The following is a 21,791-nucleotide window of genomic DNA, read 5'->3' on the forward strand; positions in this document are numbered from 1 at the left end:
GTCGACCCTGCGGACTGTTCAGATCCACCGCCGGACACACTGCTGTTCCACTAGAGACAATGAGTTTTTTTTTTTTTTTTTTTTTTTGGCAAAGCCAAGCAGAATAATAATAATAATAATAATAATAAAAAGAATGAATAAATCTGATGAATGAATCTTATAAAATGAAAACCCCAACCATTATTTTGCTAAATTATTATAATTATTAGAATAATTATTATTATTTACATCAGTTATAAATTTAGACAGAAATAATACAATAAAACCAACATATGCACAATGTACAGCATGCCTTCACAAATAAAGTACAGAAGCAATATCATTTAGGATTTTGTTTTGTTCCAAGATGCTCCATGGTTTCATTTGAACCAGTTAAACACGCAATAGTTAAATATTATTGAAATATTTCTGGGTAGTTTTTATATTTTATTCATATTTACATATTTAAGGAGTTAAAATATACTTTCATATAAGGAGATACAGAAAACAAAAGGCTTTAAATTTTACGCACGTCGGGGGATAAAAAAAAAAAAAGAAAGGTCTTTTTTTTGTACCACATTATAATTATTTCAGAAAATATTTCCGTCTTGGTGGTGCTTTAACGTGTAAAAAAAAAAAGTGATGTGATGATTATTCGCTCCATTAGTCGTGCTTATATTCATGACGCCTTTCAGTTCCACCTGTTAACAAAACACGCTTGGAGAAGTTTCAGAGGCCGCAAATTGATCTCGACATGTGTAATGCGGGCTAAGTCGAGCCGAGCCTTTTCTTATTAATGAAGTATCAACCGGTTTATCAGAATGTCTTTTCTCTGGATTTAGCCCCCTCCCTAAAATCCTCTCCGCTGGATCGCGATGCCATTACAGCACTCAATGCGGCTCCTTTCAGCCAAGTCGTTTTGACCCGTCCATGGTGCTGAGGCAAATCGCGTGAAATTACCTCTAGGATTAATTTTCCCTTTTTATTCTTCGCCTGCGCGCAGTGAAAAGAGTTCCCTTTCCTTGTTTTACACCCGCTAATCCGACTCATTTCGACACCACAAACAAGCAGGATCAGTGGAAATGGAAATAAAGCTTTATGAAGATGAGTTAGAAGAAAGAAAGGGGTCTCTCTCTCTCTCTCTCCCTCTGGAACGTTTGTGACTCTTCACATAATTTATTCTCACTAACTCCGTGCGCTAAGAACCCCCTTCCCTTCCCGCCTTCTCTCTCTCTCTCTTCCCCTCCACAATCTCCTCTCAATCCATCCTCCCAGACTCCTAGAAGTCCATATTAAACATTGACATGCCATGCTGCCTGACAAGAGCAGCAGAATATGTTCAAAGGGGCATTAAGGAGGCAGGAAAAGAAAAGAAACCCATTTTCTCGGCAGCTCCAGCATATGAGGACTATTATATTTAACAGGGAGCGCTCCGGAGCGCAGGGGTTTGGCCACTTCTCCACCTCCACTCCTAATTCTCTGGGGCTTTTATTTATGGGATTATGTCGAATTCCTTAATCTTATTATTAGCAGTAATAGCATTGTTGAATGTTATTAACGAACGAGTTCACATAAGAACTCGGAGGAACTTAAGACAACTTACATGTTGATAATCAGCCAGGATGAAAAATGTATCATCGTATTAGCATCAAGGTAAAAATCGTCTGAAAAAGCGAAATAAATGAATGTGTCTAAATTCATCACACATCTTACAAACTTTTTTTTTGGGGGGGGGGGGGGGGGGGTACATGATTGTAAAGTCGGGTCTGGAGCGGATAATAATCAGGACGCGTTTTTGCGCCTCCCGGTCCGGCCGCAGCTCGATTGGATTGGATTGGCCGGGTGCTGAAGGCACTGAAGGCGCTTTGATGAGGCTCTCGTCTCCCTTTTTGGAGTCGCGGAGAAGAAAATCAGTGAAAAGGCTGAATGGCTGAGGGGGCCCCCACTCACTCACTCACACCACCAACCACTCGCACCCTTGTTCCCCCCCACCCCTCCCTCCCTCCCTCCCTCCCTCAGCCCTTGTGGGCGCGCCTTAATTCCCCTGCGTCTCTTTTACTCTCATCCAATTAGTTCAGTGTATTAAGCGGTTTATCATCTCATAGCTCGCTATTGAAGGAAACAAGGGGAGCACTTTGCAACGGGAGCGGCTTTTCCTTTTGACACCCACGGCTACTTACATATTCCGCCGCGCAATGAATAATAGCGAGAGAATGGCGCACTAATTCCCTCATCAAAGGAAACCTTGTCCTACTACAATTTCTGGTCCGAAAGGCGGGCAATAAAGCTTAGCAAGACACACACAGAGGGAGAGAGGGAGAGAGAGAGAGATTCTTATTAGCTTAGTGAGCAGAATGAATGCAAAGCTGTGCGGCCATTGAGAGAGGCGCAGTTTGAAAACAGCCTCCACTGGCACCATAAACGCTTTTGGAGGAATGCGTCACTGAAACCCATGAAAACCCGTCGGTGAGCCCATGGACTGATGACTTAACCTTGTAAAGTGTAAGGAGGAAAGGGAGAAAAAAAAATCCTTTCTTTTTAAGCAGCTCTAACTATTCAGGTCATGTAAAGTAGTTTGTCGCAGATGTGATATAATAAATATATAAATTAACTTCTGCGGCGACACGGGCCTCCGCATGAGCGCTGTCCATCACTTACACACATACACGGGACTAAACCCGGGCCAGAAAGCCACTCTGAAAGTGTACACTCTGTGAGGTCGATGCCATTAGTGGCTGTCGTCTAAAGTGATTTTTCAAGCACGGTACTTATGGAAATTGGCATTTGCAATGATGAAATGGTGTAAAGGCAAAAAAAAAAAAAAAATGTTCACCTGTCATTATAAACACATAGAACAAGCGCCATTTTTTTAACCCATGCAGCACAACTGACTGCAATATTCAGACCCCTCATCCATCCATCCATCCATCCAGTTTATTTCCCCTCCATAAGGCAAATTGAAGAAATACCATTTCCTCTACTTAACATCTGGAGATTTTTTAAAACGGCAGCAAACTTCATCACTTTCTTAAGTACTTTATTTAACATGAAGTATATAAAAACATTCAACCGAGACGTGATCAGACATTGACTTAGACAAAAAAAAAAAAAAAAAAAAAGACATAAAAGTATAAAACCTCCATACTGAGTGTAAGTCCAAACGAGCATCCAATCTTTCCCAGCTCTTCAAATCACCAGGCCGAGTCTGTATCATTGGCTAATTGCTACGCTGTCAAGGACCAGTGGTGGTGGAGAGAAGTTATTACCCCTGATTGTTCCCTCGTTGTGTGTGGCGGAACGAAGAGGAGGAGAAAAATAGGGAAGGGGGTGGGGGTGGTGGTGGGAATGGATTGAGGGTGCTGGTGTTTTTATGGGTCTTTAGGCTCTCTTCATGTCCATTTTACCACCAAATTGGGATCGATTAAAGGACCAGGACACAGGGCTAAATGGACATGATGAAAGTCGCTGAGTGACGAGCAGCCAATCAAGGAAGCTCTTGACAAACACGGCAATCACCACCAGCAATACAGGTGGGGGGTGGGTGAGCTTAGGTAAGCGCTACAGGTTGTCCAAAAAAAAAAAATCAGATGAGTAGCAGATACCCCAGGTATATGTGTGTGTGTGTATGTGTGTATATATATATATATATATATATATATATATATACACACACACACACACACACACACACACACACACACACACACACACACACAAATGAATCCTAGTTAGAAAAACTCAACAGTCCAACTGCCACCCGGAAGGTTCTACACTAATAAAACATTACTTTAATGAAGTAAAGGCCTGGAAGAGTTTGGCGAGGTTGACCTCGGAGTAGCTGCTGGACGCCAGCACACGGTCCACCGCCGCCTTCAGCTTCTTATACACAACTTTCTCTTCGTTATTTTGGTTCCTGAATCGCTCTGTAGACAGAATGCAGGACAGGTTAGTGCATCAATAAAATGAGAACGTCAATCTATGAGAAAAAATAAATAAACAAACAAACATGATGTGCATTTATGAGGCTGCATGGCTCTAACTCACAGTAGAGAGCAACTATGTTTATGTACATGAGAACCATGGGGCACTGATTTATTAATCAAATGTAGTTAAGCAAAGTGACAAATACAAATAATTCCTCAGACAAATTTCATAAACCATTTTTCTTTGGAGGTTTCTCCAGTTCCCTGCTCACAACTTCATTTCCTACCTACATTGAACTGCCAACAAATATGAAAGACCACCAAGTAACTGTGGTTTCATCGTCTTGCCATTTAACAGGTGTACAGAAATATTATGAGAAATTATAAGAAAATGAGAAGGTACATCTAGTTTGATTTGGGAATCTAATCAGAGAAAAAAAATGCTTGGACAAAAGTTAGTGTGTAATGCGCCAAAAAAAAAAAAAAAGCGTTATTTTATTTAAGGCAAAATAGCTAGCTTTGGAAAATGTATTACCAGAGTACTGGACAAGCCACGCCCACATGACCACAAGTGACTTGTTACTCACTAGTCAGGACAGGTGGTCCGTCACTTTCAGAACACATCCATAGATTTTCCAGAAAATGTTCAAGTCATCAATATTTAATACACAGTTTTGTCAATTTATTCCAGCTCTATCTTTTCTTATACTAAGTTAGTACTAATAAGTATATACAACTGGTACATTTATCCCTGCACTGCAAATATTTATAACTTATCATTTAAAAGTTATTTAATGTACATAATTGCATGTTAGTTTAAATGCTTTAAAGTTGGAAGATAAGACCGGTGAAACGAAATGGTACAACTCAGAACTTATTTTAAGAGTGTATGATTAATAATGTTATTTTAACACAACCTCATATACACTACATGCCCATATAAACACAGAGCCACGGCCATTATTTTTCCAAGAACACGATCAGCGACGTGTCAAATGCACGTCCCAAGCGGTTAACTCATAAAAATCCTTCGTATAATTACTGAGAAAATTTGAACAAGAAAAAAAAAAAAAAAAGCAAATATAATCATCTAGCAGGTGAAAAAGAAATCCATAGATGGTTTAAGAGAGAGGGAGAGACACGAAAAAACTATCTGCTATAATATCGAACTCTGCTCTTGGACAGAAGAATGGAGAGGTTTATCAAGTATCATTTCAAACACAAGTCCCCAAGAATCGATAATGCTGCAGTAATCCAGAGCAGGGCGACGGTTTGAGGGGCTAGGTGACTGCAGAAGTCTGGAGGCTAAATAGAGTGCGCTGCCAGGGAGCCGGGAGGTCAGGCAATCGGGTCGATATCCCGGGTCATTTATCCCGACGGGAGGGCCTTCAATGATAGAGAGGAGATGATAGAAGAGCTACTGCCAGCCTTGCAGGACTCAACCAGAATCACTGACCGAGTCGAAGGCTTTAGCCAAAATCTTTTGTAAAGCAGAGACTTCACACGTTTAAGAATCCACAAATGTAAAAGAATCTCTGCACACAAAGCTGTAGTTGGTCCTCCTGCCAAAGGGTGGCAATGTAAGATATCACAGAGACGTCCGAAATCATTGCTGCTGAGAAAATCCGTGCAAATACTTGGGTTTTAATCACAGATCACTTTTATTAGCAAGTGGAAAACAAATATGAGCCTCAAGAGTCAGGGGGGAGAAAAGAAAAAAAACAACAACAACCAGACACCGAGATATCACCACATACACACACCAACGTCAACTTCCATTATCCATCACACACATTTTACCATAAACGAGAGTGAAAAAGAGAGAACAGAAGGCTTAGACGTGAACCAGAGCGAGGGGGAGAATACTATTTACCTGAGAGGGAGAAGGAAAAAAAAAGAGAAAAAAAGAGGAAAGAGAACAAAGATGATGATGCATGATCAAGCGAAAGCAATCATGTCATCATTTTTTTTTTTTGAAAGGTGGAAGAAAATAATTCTTTTTGTCCTCCCTCCATTTCTCCTCTGTCTTTTTCTCCACTACCACCTCCTCTTCTTCTTTTTTTATTCTTCCCCCAATCACTGTACAAGAAACGAATAGAAAAGAGCAACTTAAAAGCCACAAAGGTTGTCATAGACCTCGCTTTCCCCCCTTAGGCCCGGCAGGGGTCGTATTTAAAATAAATAGCATTTGGGGGAGGTGGGAAAAAAGAAAAAAGGGGGTAGCCAGTGAAGATAAGGTAGAGAAGAAAGGCGAGGTAAAACGGAAGGAGGAAAAGGGAAGAAGATAAAACGATGGAGACGTTGAAAAAGCAGAGAAGGAAGAAAAAAAAGGAGAGAAGAAGAGAAGACAGGAGGCAGGGAGGGAGATGAAGCTCATTCGAGAGAGAGAGAGAGAGAGAGAGAGAGAGAGAGAGAGTGTATCAGCTTCCATGCGCTCTAACTAGGTGTAAATACAATAACAAGCATGTAATTAAGTGAGCATGATGAAGTTAATGGAGATCATACATTCCATTTGGGCTGCTTATGAATATTCTATTAGATGTTATCAGGCAGCTGGAATAGCTGTTAATTTAATCATCACCGCGAGCAGGGAAAAGTTCTTTGTGCAAGTGTAATTGCACAGAATGAATAATTGATTTGACAATCGCACCCGCGGATTTGCAGCAGCTCGAGGCTGGCAGAGTGCGGGGGAGGCGGGGCGGCGAGGCCGAGAGCTCGGCGCCCTGAAAAGGTTGCAGAGGAGATAGCCTGCAAATTGAGCATTAGCTGCACACTGATAAAGGACAATTTTTATTTTATCAATGCGGCAAAATTACATTACGGCACAAGCATAATCACACTGCCCACACTTAAGAAGAGACAAGAGAGCGTGTGTGTGTGTGTGTGTGTGTGAGAGAGAGAGAGAGTGTATGCGTGCGTGCGCGCGCGCGCAGGGGGAAAAAAGGAGCTGAGAGAGAGAGAGAGAGAGAGAGAGAGAGAGAGAGCGCAAGAGAGGCATTAAAAAGGATGACTAAAAGTATAAATTGGAAATAAATTGCTCTTCATGAAAAGAATGGAATCAGAGTTCAACATGATTTGGACGTCATTGATATGGGATATCTAATAATCCAAAAAAAATGAAAAGAAAAAAGGAGAAAACGCTTTATTATGGAAGATCTCCTGCCGTGTGTGAAATTGCCTCCACATTTACCTCGCTCGCTGCAATCAGCCCGAGGACTGTGGTCTACATGTAGATCAGATTCTGCATCTGAAATCTCTCTCACACACTCACACACACCAAAAGCACCCCACTTACTCTGTGGACACACTCAGTACATACATTCCTGTTCAATCCCAGCTGAGAGCTCTGATGAAGTCATGAGACCGACACGCCGTCCAGATCCTTCCAAAGGTCCGAGGCTCCGAGTCCAATCACGGGCCTGGATAGCACTCCTGGATGCTAATGTGTGACACGCTAACATGATGAATGGTGTGATTTACTGTGATTGGTTCATACACGGGTAAGAGACGATCAGATTTGGACGTTTAAATAAAAAGCGTCAAGAGAAAAATGAAGTCTGGAGGAAGAGAGGAAAGAAGAGGCGGGAAGCAAACAGACATCCTTATATTTATTCGGTTCTGAGCAGTAAAGCCCATAAACAAACAGTTTTTTTTTTTCCAATCAGTCAGTATGTTTAATGATGGCTTTTAAACTGAAGGTACACGTGTTTGTTCGACTGAACTAAACTTTTTGAAGCTGGACTAGCTAAACACGGATAATGCGGCTGGGAGGCAAGTTACTTTTTGCACCTCGGCTCCTGCCTCTGGGTTTGACCAGGAAGTTAAACTTATGTGCTTGTGAACTCATTATGTGTTGAAGAAAGCGCTAACATAATAACCATGAGGCATAGTGTGTATCTCGTGTACAAAAGAAGAAGGTATGGAATGTACAGCACAGGTAGTTGTCCATGGTTAGTTCACCGCTCCACATGCTACCAGTTGGCGAAGATGAATAAGAGTATATATATATATATATATATAATTTTTTTGGCGATATCGCCAAAAAAAATATATATATATAATTTTTTGGGCGATATCGCCAAAAAATTAGACTTCCGGTAAAATAATATAATAAAATTAGTTTAATGCTGATTCTAATGAAAAGATCTCGTGATCACGTCATCAACTGAAACAAGAAAAATTTTCTGTGTAAAACAGCAGGAACGGATGCTCCAGAGTTCCTACACAATATTTTGGGCTATGTCCTATATACACACGTGCTAGTGATTAATAGCGCCCCCTTGTCAGAAAGTTTAAAATCAGGTCAACAGGGAAGGAAAAAAAAAAAGCCTAAAATTTGAACTCAAACTCATGATTTCATCATCAAGCAGCAGAACAGGCTTGTGGCCTGTGCTGTCGGTGACGAGAGCTACACATGACCGCAATTCAGGTCAGAAAGAAAAAGAAAAAAAGTAACAGCCGAGTCGATTGGTCAATCAGAGCCGAGACTCCATCAGCTGTTAAGTTTAATGTCTCTGAACTCCTCAGACTGACCAAGCAGGCCCATTTACGCAGCTCCATTGTTCACGTCGAGGTTGGAGACCAAAGGCTGAAGTAGGATCGGCTCGCTCACCTCTGGCCCCCGTGTCCGGCGTGTCCGCCCCATCCTCCAAAGCACCCCCCCTTTCCCACCAACCCCCGGCACAGTACAGTCGCAGTTATCTAAAGCGCCACAATAACGGCGCAGCCGACAGAATAGCGCCAAGATTGGTTTTTCTATTGTGCCGTCGCGCTGGCATAATGCCCACTTTAAAAGCAATTCCTCGCTCATCAGAGACAGACAGAAAATCTGTGACGATACGACACTAAACGTCGCAGGCTGGTGGTGAGTGAGAGAGAGAGAGAGAGAGTTTGGCGTGAATTCAGTAAAATTACAATCGTATGTGCGCGCGTGTGTTTGTGTGTTGCAAAAGGGGGCAGCTGAAAGTTTCTAGAACTACACTTTATTCCATCATTCCCACTACGCCGGCGCCTTTCTCTCGGCCCGGAGCTCGACCTCACGCTTCTTCCCTTTTGTGGAGTAAATGGACTGAAGTAAAGGATACATCACTGCTGACTGCAGAGCGGAATCAACTACAGGCCTCAAAGGAGTCTTCACTCACCAGCTCTTTGCAGGAGGGGGGGAGGGGGGGTTAAAAACAAGAAGGGGGTCCTATCAGACCCCTGAAAGAGGGGGGGAAAAATGGAACACTAAAAGCACTGACTGTGACCAAACACCTAGAATAAAATACTACGCCTACATGGTTACAGCCATAACTTGTATTTTTTTTTGCTTTGTGTATGCTTTACAGATGTGGACGACAAAAGCGAGCTTAAAACGAAAAATGTTGAATTACACAAAAAAAAAAAAAAAAAAAAAAAAAAAAATCATAAAGTACTCGTCGTGTCAGTGATACTGATCAAAGCGAGGATATGGGTGCAACCGAATTCGATTCCTCCTAATCGCTACGAGTCAATACACGGCAATAAGAGGCCCACCCAGGGTCCGAAATCAACACCTGGATCGGCGTTAAAGACAGCAGCCGTGAAGCAGCGCTGTAATTTCTCACAGAGTCCCGCAAGTCTATAATACACTAACACATGGGATTACCATGTGGCCTCAGAGAAGCAGGCATGAAATAATCAGAGTCAGAGTCAGTATGGGGCGGAAATTTATGGACGTCGTAAACTCTGAACAATATTTACATCCAATCTCAACTGGGAAGAAATCAGATGGAGTGGAATAATCATAGAAAAAGTGAAATTAGAGGCAAGGCCGAGCACAGAGACAGGTCAGAACTACCAAGATTGGCCACAATCACCCCTGACTGTAGGGAAAAGTAGAGAAATAAAAAATTCCAGAGAGAAGCCAAGTCTATAATCATGTTAGAGGCCCCCCCCCCGCCACCTTCCTCCACACATCCCCAACACCACCAACACCCCCAAACTCCCTCCTCTCCACAGCCACTCGGCTAGCTTCATGTTCTGAGTGGTCATCTATTGATTACACATTATATTTATCTACGCCTATCGCTCTCGCTCCGGACCTCATCGGCACACGGAGAAAGAAATAAATACATTTACAAGTCCGCTCCAAGTGGTCCTTTTTAATCAAGTGACATCAATCACAGAGGGCCGCTGGGTAAGTAGCGTAAAGCTGCGGTTCGGTCACACCGGGGCCGGATCCCGCGCAGGGCCGCTGGAAATATATGCTCCATGTCCCATTATTTATGAAGGCCTATCCTTTTGCCTTCTCGCCAATTACTCGCCCTATCATTTTCCAAAATCTAAAAACTGTTTTCAATCAACAGAGCCAACGCTATTACTGAGTGCCTGCCGGCCCTGAGAGGAGGCTTTTCTCCCTCTCGCGCTCCCTCGAACTGATTGGACCGCTTTGCATTCCTCGCCGCTCCGTGATTGAATCCCTCGCCTGAATTAAGGCTGTCGACTCGAGGAGCCGTACATCCTTAACCCCCAATACCCCTCCCCCCGTCTCTTTTTTCTAACCAACCCCTTGACCACCTCCAGCATGTCTGAGCATCGGTGTGCATGCACCTGTCGTTTTGTATGTAGCATGGATTTAAAAATAAATAATTTGTCGTGTTTTTCTGCGTAGCGGCGCCTTCTTACTTCTGTCGTCCCCCTGCAGGACTTTGGTTGTGGCGTATTCCCAATCAAAGATGAACCTGTAGAAGCACAGCTGGTTGTAGAGCGCCTTCTCCGAATACTGTAACGAGAAAAGAAGAAAAAAAACACAAAACATGGCATCATTTAGTTTAGGTTTAAAGAACGAGCAGAAAACATACTGCATCACAAAAGTGGGAACGCAAAAACAAGTCAGCGTGTTTTTTTTTTTGGTTGTTGTTTTTTGTTTTTTTACGCCATGTTATCAATACGATGATGCGTGAACCCAAACTCACTTCACAACCCCTCTTCAAACTGTTTAGTGACGCTGTGGTGGTCGATTACTCAATCGCTCATTCACATTGAAAAAGAAAAAAGGGAAAAGAGAGAAAGGAGAGAGAGAGAGAGAGAGAGAGAGAAAAAAAAAACAATTAACCATAATCACACGGATGTTTACCTCACGTCGGTTTAGCACTGTGTTTTTTGTTTTTTTTCTCTCATCTCGCTGGGGAAAATGGAAGGCTGGAGCGTAATGAGATTGGTGCAATTCAATCAGGGAAAGCTGGAGAATCACCTGCCTTAATTACAGCTGGAGAGACAGGTAGTGTTTGTCATATATTCTCCACTGTCATAGACGGAGGCAAACACAGTTGCTCAGGCGAGCCCTGAGTTTAGAGTCATATAACCTGCCAAATCTGTCTGATTGGCCAAAAACCAGGCGCCCTTGTCGCTCGCTCCCCTCTGCAGAAGTACCACAAAAGCAGGAAACAATTTGTTTGGTTTGTAAATGCTGCTGTAATTATCGTTGGCCACGTGTCTGCCTGCCAGAAGCGCTCAGGTCGAGAGAGAGAGAGAGAGAGAGAGAGAGAGAGAGAGAGGGATGAGAAAAGATAGAGAGAGAGAGAGAGAGAGAGAGAGGGGAATCTGAAATTACCTCGAAAATTACCTACTTCATAATAGTTTGTTTTGATAAGGCATTGTGTGTGGAGCTGATGAACAACGGTGGCTGTCAATTTGATTAGCCATTATACTTTTATGTTAATTGCCATTATTGGGTCGCCGTCTCTACAAGTCACCATAGAAGCCATGCAATGCCTGGCGCAGAGAGAGAGAGAGAGAGAGAGAGAGAGAGAGACGGAGCGAGAGAAAGCATGCCGCAGAGGGAATTTAGCGAGGGCCTCTCTTCAGCTTTTAATTGCCCTCCACAGCTTCCGATGAGGCCAGCAGCTGTTGACCCATAATGCACTAGCTGGTCAACAACCGTGCCCGTCGATTCAGCAATGCGGCCGTAATGGAGGCCTTGTATCCAGCGCCAGCACGGCAAACACTCTTTCTACTGAATAAACACGCGCGTGCATGCGTTTCCTGCGAAACTGTGCAGATTGTATAAGATTAATATAGCTATAACACCCCTCCCACACACACACACACACACACACACACACACACAGCGGGGTCAGCACCGACTCCACAGCGCCTCACGTACCTCTGACAGGTGTCAAAAAGGCGTGGCGAGCGGCTCATCAACCGTTATTCGATTTGGAATTTAGTCACCCTGCCACATCCATACCACTCTCGCGGTTATCTCCCTCTTATCGCCGCCCCATCCCTCCACCCTCCACCACCTCCCCCTCCCCGCCGTTTTTTGGTCGGCTCAATGCTTTGTTCCTGTACTGACACCATTTCAATTTTCGTCGCAAATCTGCAGCATTTTCGGCCCGAATGACTAAGAAGCAAACCAGCTGTGAAATTGCCTCTCCCCAGAGACCCCACATCCACCGCCGCCACCGCCTCATGATAAAGCTACAACACTATACACTTCACGGAGGGAAAGAGAGACGCCTGTGCCAAAACATAACGAACAAGACGCAAAACGACGCTGCTAAAAAGTAATCTAAATCCTTTAATGTATACATTTCAAGTTGGAATAAAGTAAAACCGGGTATGACATTTAGTTAAACTCGGGAAAAGGCCACTTAACAACTATAAAACTGCGTCTGGATGTAAAGAACTTATAGAATTATGCTTCTCTAACCCGACAGCAGCGGCAGGAAAGAAAAAAAAAACTTTTTTTATATATTTTTTTATTTAATTCATGCAGATCTCTGCAGCTGCAGCACAAGGGGAGGAAAAAAAAGCCAGTTTTGATGAGGCTTAACACAAAACGCTCCAATTAGAGTTAATTTTAATGGGCCGAGCTGAAAAAAGGAAGGCGATCGGCATCACAAGGTTTCATAATGAGTCAATATATGTAAATCTTTACAAGGCAAACACAGTAGGAAACAAAGACATTTAACTGAAGCGCCAGTTGATGTCTCCACTTTTTTGTGCGCATAATTTCTCCCCATTGAAAGGTATAATTGCCTGCTATTTGAAGATATTCATGCTCAATTTTTGAAATTAATTTCAATTGGGGGGAAATGTAGAAATGTCAGCTCCCTTGAAAGGGATTTGATTTCAATTATCCTTGCTCAAAGGACTGTGATTTCCAAATACACTTAAGCAAAATTATGACAAGAATTTTTGTTCCCAGAAATTCAGTGTTTAAAGAGCGATTAGGCGATAAATGGACTGGCTTTGAATTGAAGTGAATGCGCCGGTCTCCATCTGAAAGGCACTCAATTATCCCTGATTGCTCCCGTTATAATGTATCAAATAGAGATACCTGCTATTGCTGTAATTTGTGTGAAAATTAACATGCTGCAATTTCCACTAGAGGGAAAAAAGGAAGCCCTAATGGGTGCCTGAACGTACATCAATAAAACGGAGACCGAGTGGGGTGGGGAGGCGGAGGGAGGGTAGTGAGGGAGGGGGCGCGAGAGCAAGAGCGAGAGAGAGAGAGACATTGGGATTGAAGGAGAGAGTGAGAGAGAACAAGAGGAAGGGAGAGAAAAGCAACAGAGAGAGAGAGGAGGGAAAAAAAAAACTAATTTACTGAAAATATTACAAATTGCACCTGTATATAACTCCTCCAAATTACCAGCCAATCAGTCTAGGGTGCCCATTACACTTCCATTTAATCTGGATACAATGGCGGTCGATGTCTCCGTGGCCGTGGAGACTCGAGGCGAGGCGAGGAGCATCGCTGTCAGGAAAGAGGCGAAGCTCAGAGCGACAGAGGGACGACGAAAGGGGTGAGGAAGTTAATGTTTTATTCAGCCCGCAGTTTAAACTGCCATCTCACCAGGCAGAGAAGGGGACGCCTAAGTGGCTATGGTGACAAGAGAAATTGTCCTTTTGGGTTTCAACCTGTCGCCACAGAACCAGACAGAGAAATCAGCAGCAGCCAGAGAGAGAGCGAGAGAGAGAAAAGAAGAGCGAGCGAGACAGAACAATAAAAAGAAAAAGAAAAAAAAGGAAAAAAAGAGATGCAGATAAGACAAGAGCTGCAAAGTCTCCTGTCGGTCCGTGTTGGTCAAAGTTTTTGACTCTGAGGCATCACCTGCAGTCCTGACATTTGAGAACCAGAAACACTAACACCCTCTTGCCCACCCCAAGGCCCACCCGCCCACAGTCCTCTGGGGAAAAAACGAATCCGAGGACGCTTATTAATTAGACCCTGTCCACTAGAACAGGAAGGTGTGAAGGATGGAGGAGATGAAAGCAAAGGAACAGAGAAGCAGCGCCTGTGATAAAGATGTTCACTGGCTCCACAGCGCCATCAGCTGGCTGAACAGGTGTCAGGACCGAGCATGCAGCCGTACCTCAGGTCTGAGTGTGGACTTGCAGCAGACGGGACAGATCGGGCCTGAGCGCGAGAACGCAACGGGGAGACGGCGTGTCCGGTTTCCACACGCCTGGTCCTCACACTGCAGCCATCCCTGTGTGTGTTTGTGTGTGAGAGAGAGAGAGAAGTAAAAAAAGAGACTGCATTAAATGTAGAAAAAAGCAAACATGTTCAATAATGCACATATTAACGCAAAAAATATATATTCATAAAAAAAAATCTAAAGTTTCCGATTAATAACACACACAATTAAACTACAACCCAATCACATTCCTTGTTCTGTAAATTCATTTTAATATTAACAAGGCTGTATATACTTATAACATTTTTTACAAATAGAACAAATATCAGCAGCAGCGACACACCCGGATCAATCACGATCGTCATCTTTGATTTATTTAGTCACATTAATAGTTTATTAACTGTTGATCCTTAGCGTCTCGGGTTACCCAGGACGCGCTAAAACATCCGTCATGTTCAGTCAATTCATTAACACGGACATCTGTTGTAGAAGTTAAGCCTCGACAGACTGGGGTCAAATCCCAATTGACTTCCTATTGACTAGATACGCTCACTAACATAATGCCTTTCAATATGAGACGCTATGAAGTGGACAATAATCCCACAAATGCATAAGTACATCATCGTTTTGCTCTAGTATGTTTGTCAGATTTTAAAAATGTATATTAAAATTAAATGAAACTAAATTAAAGCATGGCACTCTTGACTTTAGGTTAAAGTTACTGTCTGACCTTACGGCAAGATAAATATGATTTCATTAAATAAGAATAGAAATGATCAAATAAACTTTTGAATCATTATATTATTTTATATAAGTAATTTATTTATCGGTCAGTTGTACATTCTGTAAAAACGTCGTCATAAATAAAACCTTCACATCGATAATGTGAGCTGAAGGGAAATTAAAAGGGAAAAAAAAAACATGGAAAAAAAAAAGAAAAAAAAAAATCATGCCCCTACATAGTCGGGGGCAAAGAATAATTCTGTCAAATTTCCCCATCAATTGCCCCCCTATTGGAAGCTTAGTGGTGATCATCGTCGACGCACGCAGCACAGGATTTTCCTGCGCTGTGGGTTCAGGGGCCTGGGACAGGTGCAGGAACCCCCCCGCTGGCCCTGCCTGCCTCTCCCCTATGATTAGAGCAGGGGCCAGGGCTAATGTGGGTAATGCCCTGCTAATGACAGAGCCCCCCCCCTCACCCCTCACCTCGAATAAAGCGCTCACCCTCGCACCTGTCCCACAGAGCATTAGCACCACCGCCTGCATTACTGCGGACGGAGAAAAGACGGAGCCGTGACGATGAAGCGCAGCTGTCGACAAATAGGAGAGAAGAAACCGGAAAGGTCTAAGGGTCCACGGGTCTGCAGGTGACGTCTTATTCGAGCTGGTGAAACCGAATAAGTGACAAGGGACGGGGCTAGGCCACAAAGCTGAACTCAGTTAGTATTGGTTAAACAAAAACTGGCTGAAAAATGGCTGATTAGAAAGAGTTTAGGATTACAAATGTGCGACACCCATAACTGAATAAAAGTTGAAACAATATATAAATGAATTTATAAACATTCCTTTTTAAAAAAAAATGCCAGTCAGGCAGTAATTTTATTTCTTTCAACTAAAAAGTCAAAGTTGAGTTCTGGATTTAAAAAGTTTCTCCAGTGGTGCAGCTGCAAATCGCAGGGATAATTTTGATGATCCGTTTCTATACTAATGTCACCCTTTCATTAGTAACAGCTTATTCACAGAGACGTGTGAGATGGACATGCCATGTAAGGATTCATTATAAAACATACAATAATTTTTTAAAATGACATTTTCTGTAAGGAGACAATAATTAAACATGTATAGAAGGAGTCTCCAGTGTCTGAGTGTTCTGAAGTTTTTAGGGCAGTTAAAAAAAATTAATGAATTAACTAAAAAAAAAAGAAAAAAAAAAAAAAAAAAGGGGGACAAGTGATCGTGAAGGAATGACTGTTTATATTTTCGGTAACTATAGCAAAAACTCGAACCTGTCTTGCAGACGGAGATCCTTAACAATCTGACCAAACAAACTGATGAAAAGTAAGACGTTATAGTTAAAAAAATAAATTAAGTGTAGCTGTGGGTAAAATGCTGTGGTGTACGACGCAGAAAACCACCTCCAGACACGCCGTTACACGCAGACGGCTGTAACTCAGCAGGGGCCTAAAGTTCAAGAACGAGCGAGTTAAACATCTCAGCCTGTCTAGCGTATTACGATGACGAGGGATTTCCCAAAATAAAATAAAAAAAACACAAACAAAAACTTGTTTGATTATGAAACGTCTGCCTATTTTACACCGGACTCTGTTACCATAGAAACATCTGAAATAACTTAAAACACTAAGCTTAATGCATGCCGCGTGTTTTATTCCAAACAGGTGTGAGTGTATAGGGGACGCATTAGCTAAATAACTAACTACAAAAACCTGAATTCGGTGCTAAATGTCACGATGCATTTTGTCGGTTTGTCACGAATTATAAATGCCTATATTTCACAGATTTTTTTTTTGTGTGTTTCTTCCACAGCCTGTCACTTTCATTTTCTACCGTTTACGTTGAAGTGGAAGCCAGGCGTAATGCTGTAATGTTAGTAATCAGGTGATCGTTATTACTCTCAGTAGGAACCCGCAACCTGCACGTTATACTCAAGGGAGTTAGATGTTAGTACTTAGCCCCTTTAATCTGGAAGAGCGAAAAAAGTTATTTAATCGCCCTACAGTGGAAAAATCGCTTTAAACGTTTAAAATAAAATAAAAATCTATAAAAATAAAGATCAAAGTCTATAAGCCTGCTTCATAACCAAACATTTTTTGGGGGTGAGGTGGGCGACTTTCTTCTCTCCTCTACTTCTGCCACTAAGAGCATAAAAGGAGATAATTCTGTAAAATAGAGCTGAAACGACCTTTACTGAGCAGTGCAGTTCTGCGCAGACAGCGGTACCTCGGCATACGAATGCCCTCATTTATGAATTTTCGCCTTAAGAACTGAAAGGTGCATCGGCATAAGAATCATTTTTAGCATACGTCCAAACACACACACAAACCGAACCTAAATCTAAATCTAAGTTACGCCCAGGAGCAGTTCAACTTGCTTGCGTTTTTTTTTTTTTTTTGGTGCAAGATTCAGTGAAGACACAGCTCCATGAATGTTAGCAAGGACGGTAGCAAGAAGAAAAGGGAGACAATTTCAATTATTATTATTTTTTTTTAAATCACAGCTAAAACAAAAAACAGCCGCTGCCAAGAATCATCATAAATTAAGGTTAAGTGGGGTTTAATGTCTAATAATTTTATGTTTTACTATTTCTAAATGTTTTTTTATATGCAAAAATAAGATTATAATGGAAATTGGTAATATTTGCATCTGCATTATTACATTATTTTGTCTTCAGAATAAATTAAATTTGCATGCCAAGGTTCCACTCTATACACAACCGCTCAAAAGTTTGTGATCACTTTCTAACTCCATGGTCGTTTCTTATGTTTCTTTCTTTCTACACTGTAAAACAATACTGAAGCGTTTATCCAAAACACACAATAATCTCCACTGAACAGATGATATTGAGATGTATATCTGCTACCTCTGCTCTGTAAAGCTAAATAACGGCTCTAATCTGAGGTGCTGGTTGTTAATTGGTGATTTCTGAGGCTGGTGACTCTAAATGAACGTCTCCTCTGCAGCAGAGCTCAGTTTTGGTCTTGCTTTCCTGGGAAGATCTTCATGAGAGACAGTTTCATCATGGAGCTTGATGGGTTTTACAAACACACTCGACACGATGTTCTTGCAAGAACTGACCTTAGTGTCTTAAAATAACAACTGACTATTCTTGTTGTTTCACAATTACATAATTCCGTATGCGTTATTTCATAATCTCCAGTATTGTTGTGAAATGTAGAAAATAAATCACTAAACAAAAACAAAGAAATTTGCAAATGATCCCAAACTTTTGAGCAGTAGTGTATATATACAAACACACAACCTTCAGCAAAGTGTGAGGTAAGCAGAAGTACTCTTTACCGTGTAAGAACAGTTTCTAGACTCGCGTCTAACCTGCCGTAGAGTTTAAACATATGCTGTAAATCTGCACATTCTTCACGTTTAGTGATCGGTTCATTTGGGGTTCATTCGTTTTGAGTTTTTTTTTTCATCCATTTGCCCGATTAGTTAACTAATTAAAACCGATATTCAAACCATACAACTCGATCATGATCATGTTGTGCTTTACGTCTGACTCACTGATAATAATAGACACACACGACGGCAGCAGCAAAAGCGAAAGCTTCCCCTCCGCTGCGATGATGTTAATTTGCTCTCATTTCCTGAGCTCTGATTAGTTCTGGAGGGTCTCTTTTCTAAAGCTTATCAGCTCCGTATTTAAGCCCAAGATGCGTCTTATCACTCACCTGCACCGACAAACACACCGGCATTGTTCACACCTTCACGACTTTATCAGAATCAACAGTTTGTTTCGATTTTCCAATTAATCTCATCTGCGCGGCCTTTTTTGCATGGTGGGCCGAGGTTATTTGGATAATTAGCGCCCGGGCCTCGAAGATGAGAGAATGGTGGGGATGAAAAAAAAAAAAGAAAAAAGAGAAGCCAAGGGAGAGTAATTGAATCCTGACATATGTGAGCTGTTTGGTTTTCATTTTAAAGAGAGCGACGGTGTTATCACCCCTCTGTTTGCCCTGCGGCCCTTTTGTGCTTGAGGAGGCCCAAGACTAAACCAACAGAACAGTTCCCATGGGCCAGGAAAGACCAGTCCTGGAAAGTGCATTCCTGCTTTCTAGTTAGCATCAGGAATATTAAATTTCGAGGATACGGAATAATGATGGAACGACGTAGATGCATGCATACATACTGCTCATGTAGAAATGACACGACGTCTAAAAGGAAGAATACCAACAAATGAAACTATAAATCACGCAACTGTCGGTGGAGAAGGAAAAAACAACAACTCCAAAACAATCCACATCAATATTGTGAAGGTGGTGATAAACACAGAAATACACAAATTAAAGAAAGGGTTCACTTTCCAGCTGGAGTCCTTCAGAAACCTGTGTAACCGAGACAGAAGGGAGGGAGAGACAGAGGGAAGAAGGGAGGGAGAAGAAAAAAGGAAACAAAAAATCAAGGAGCAGCAGAAATGGGGGAAAAAAAGACATCTAATTGAAACACTAAGCACTGGCTTGAAGAGAGAGAGAGAGAGAGAGAGAGAGAGAGAGAGAGAGAGAGAGAGAGAGAGGCAGGATAAAGCCTCATAATTGCATAATTATACCAGTCGATACCTGACATAGTGAATACAGCCACTTCTGCAGACGTCAAATGAGTTCCACATAATTTAACCAAACACTGGGCAAAACCTGAGGGCGATGAATCAGCGCAAGGCAGCGGAAAGGAAAGGGAGAGAGAGAGAGAGAGAAAGAGAGAGAGAGAGAGAGAGAAAGGCTCTGCGCTTTGCTTGTCTCTGCTCTCCTCCTTCTCCATTACAATCCTAACGCATTTAAGGACAATTTTCTTCTTTCTTTCTTTTTTTCTTTTTGCGTTTAGAAATTAAGTTAAAATTAACACAAGTAAATTCAAATGGAGGCAGAGAAGAAAAAAACCCACCCTTACACTCCACACTGGCTGAATCTACCCGCGTATAGTATATTATGTATAAAATTATATTACATTATACTATATTATATAATATAAACCTGCGATTACAGGCGTATGAGTGCCAAAGAGCCGCGAGACAACGGGCTTAGCACGGGGCTTTGTACTTCAGTAATCAACAGATGTACTTACAGGCCGCGGCCTCGGCACCACAGAGCAGCTGAATGGGCAAAAAAAAGCGTCCACTTTGTACATCTTCGCCTTAATCAAGGCTTTTCTATTCAGCAATTTGACCTTTTGTTCAAAACAGGATCATCACACACACACACACATAAACCCCCCAACACACACCACCACCACCTTTCTTTTTTTTTTCTGTTATTTATTTATTTTCTTCTCTCTCCCCAGCCAGTTACCAAGGGCGACCCGTGTGACGAACGTAATTGCAATAATTTGTTAAACGCCATGGCAACCCACATTAGAATGGGGAGTAAATACGACGGGGGCTCTCATTTCGTCTAAGGAGTCCGGGAATGGAAAAGAAGAAGAGAAGTAGACAGGAGTGCGTATTTGCTTTGTCTCCAAAGCTCTGGTTTATTGGTAACGGTGGCGGGGTAAGGAGGGGAGGAAAAAAAAAAAAAAAAAAAAAAAAAAAGGTGGCCGCGGCAGTAATTTGCCCCATGATTAATGCCCCCGCCGGTGTTGGTATTGGTCCTGGGTGTTGCGCGCCTAACTCTACAAACACCTCCGACTTCCAATCTGTAACCATGTAAAGCCTGTAAAGTCGCCCCCACTCCATTACACAGCCCCGGCTTTCTTCGCTCCATCTCAGCGAACAAACAGCTCTATTTGAGCTCTCCCCTCAGCTGAAAGGAATCCTTAATTACACAATATTACCCCTCTTCATTGCTCTCGGTGCGGGAGGAGGGACGCGGGCGCGATGGGCCCTGGGCTTACAGGCGATGTTAGCATTCACAGCCGGCAGCTGGTTTACACACCTACTGACAAAGAGGGCCACAGGCGCAGGGCCCCGCTCAGGGAGGTGGCTACATTCACACGACTAATTGATTTCTGCACGGCACGGCAGGAGGACGAACCCCTCCACCGCCACCTCCCCCACCCCCCCTTCCTTCTTATCCGAGGCTCACTTTCACTTTCTCATTCTTTTACCCTCTCTCTCTCCCTTTACCTGCTACTCTTACCCTCAGACATGATGGCTGCTAATGGAACATTCACAAGGAGGAGGGGAAAAAAAAAGTCAGCTTCTCATTCCTTCTTCAACAATCCTGCAAATTCCAGCACATACCCGATACTGTGATTATTTACTGATGAGTGTTCTGCTTGACGGAATGGTTAAAAAAAAAAAAAAAAAAAAAAAAGGATAATGCTTAATAATCAGACTTTAGATACATTGCACATTTGTTAGTTCAATAATCAGGACTATAAAACTATTAAAATTATTGTACACAAACAGGACAAGTCTTTTATGAGATGTTTTATGCGTACGACAAAAGAATGATTCCTAATAAACTAGATTAATCCAGCCACACACTGTATAATCTGATGAAAGTTTCTGAAAAAACAAACAACCCATTAATTAAATAATTTAACCTTCAATTAATTAAACTTCCTAGTAGTGACCTGATCAACAGTCTTTAAGTAACGAGTAAAACTGACTATTTTATTAGCCATTTAATTAACTAATTTATTAGTAGTAAAAGTAAAAAGTTAGATAATATTAAATAAATCGAAAATAAAATGTAAATATGCAGATTTTCCGAAAATTATGGCGCCTTCGCCAAATGCAGCTAAAAATTTTTATCTGAATGAAAAATATTTACCACTTCAGCTAATAACAAACATTTTCATCTTACAAATAAAA

At 42.0% G+C, this 21,791-nt stretch overlaps 1 protein-coding gene across 3 annotated transcripts in view; it reads right to left on the minus strand.

Moving 5' to 3' along the window:
* Window positions 1–2,999: 2,999 nt before the first annotated feature.
* The window catches only part of pola1 (polymerase (DNA directed), alpha 1), a 50,703-nt gene continuing 31,911 nt past the window's right edge, over window positions 3,000–21,791 (minus strand). For 2 of the 3 annotated variants that reach the window (XM_053488319.1, XM_053488317.1), the window contains exons 35-38: window positions 14,249–14,365; window positions 10,551–10,647; window positions 3,767–3,902; window positions 3,000–3,537 (exon numbers count right to left, since the gene is read on the minus strand). In XM_053488319.1, the coding sequence (XP_053344294.1) occupies window positions 3,492–3,537; window positions 3,767–3,902; window positions 10,551–10,647; window positions 14,249–14,365 (396 nt within the window). In that variant the 3' untranslated portion in view covers window positions 3,000–3,491. Of the gene's footprint in view, window positions 3,538–3,651; window positions 3,903–10,550; window positions 10,648–14,248; window positions 14,366–21,791 lie in introns of those variants that run through there. The other variant, XM_053488318.1, reaches the window with a different exon arrangement.

Source organism: Clarias gariepinus, chromosome 26, assembly GCF_024256425.1.
Source record: "Clarias gariepinus isolate MV-2021 ecotype Netherlands chromosome 26, CGAR_prim_01v2, whole genome shotgun sequence".
NCBI classification, from domain to species: domain Eukaryota; kingdom Metazoa; phylum Chordata; class Actinopteri; order Siluriformes; family Clariidae; genus Clarias; species Clarias gariepinus.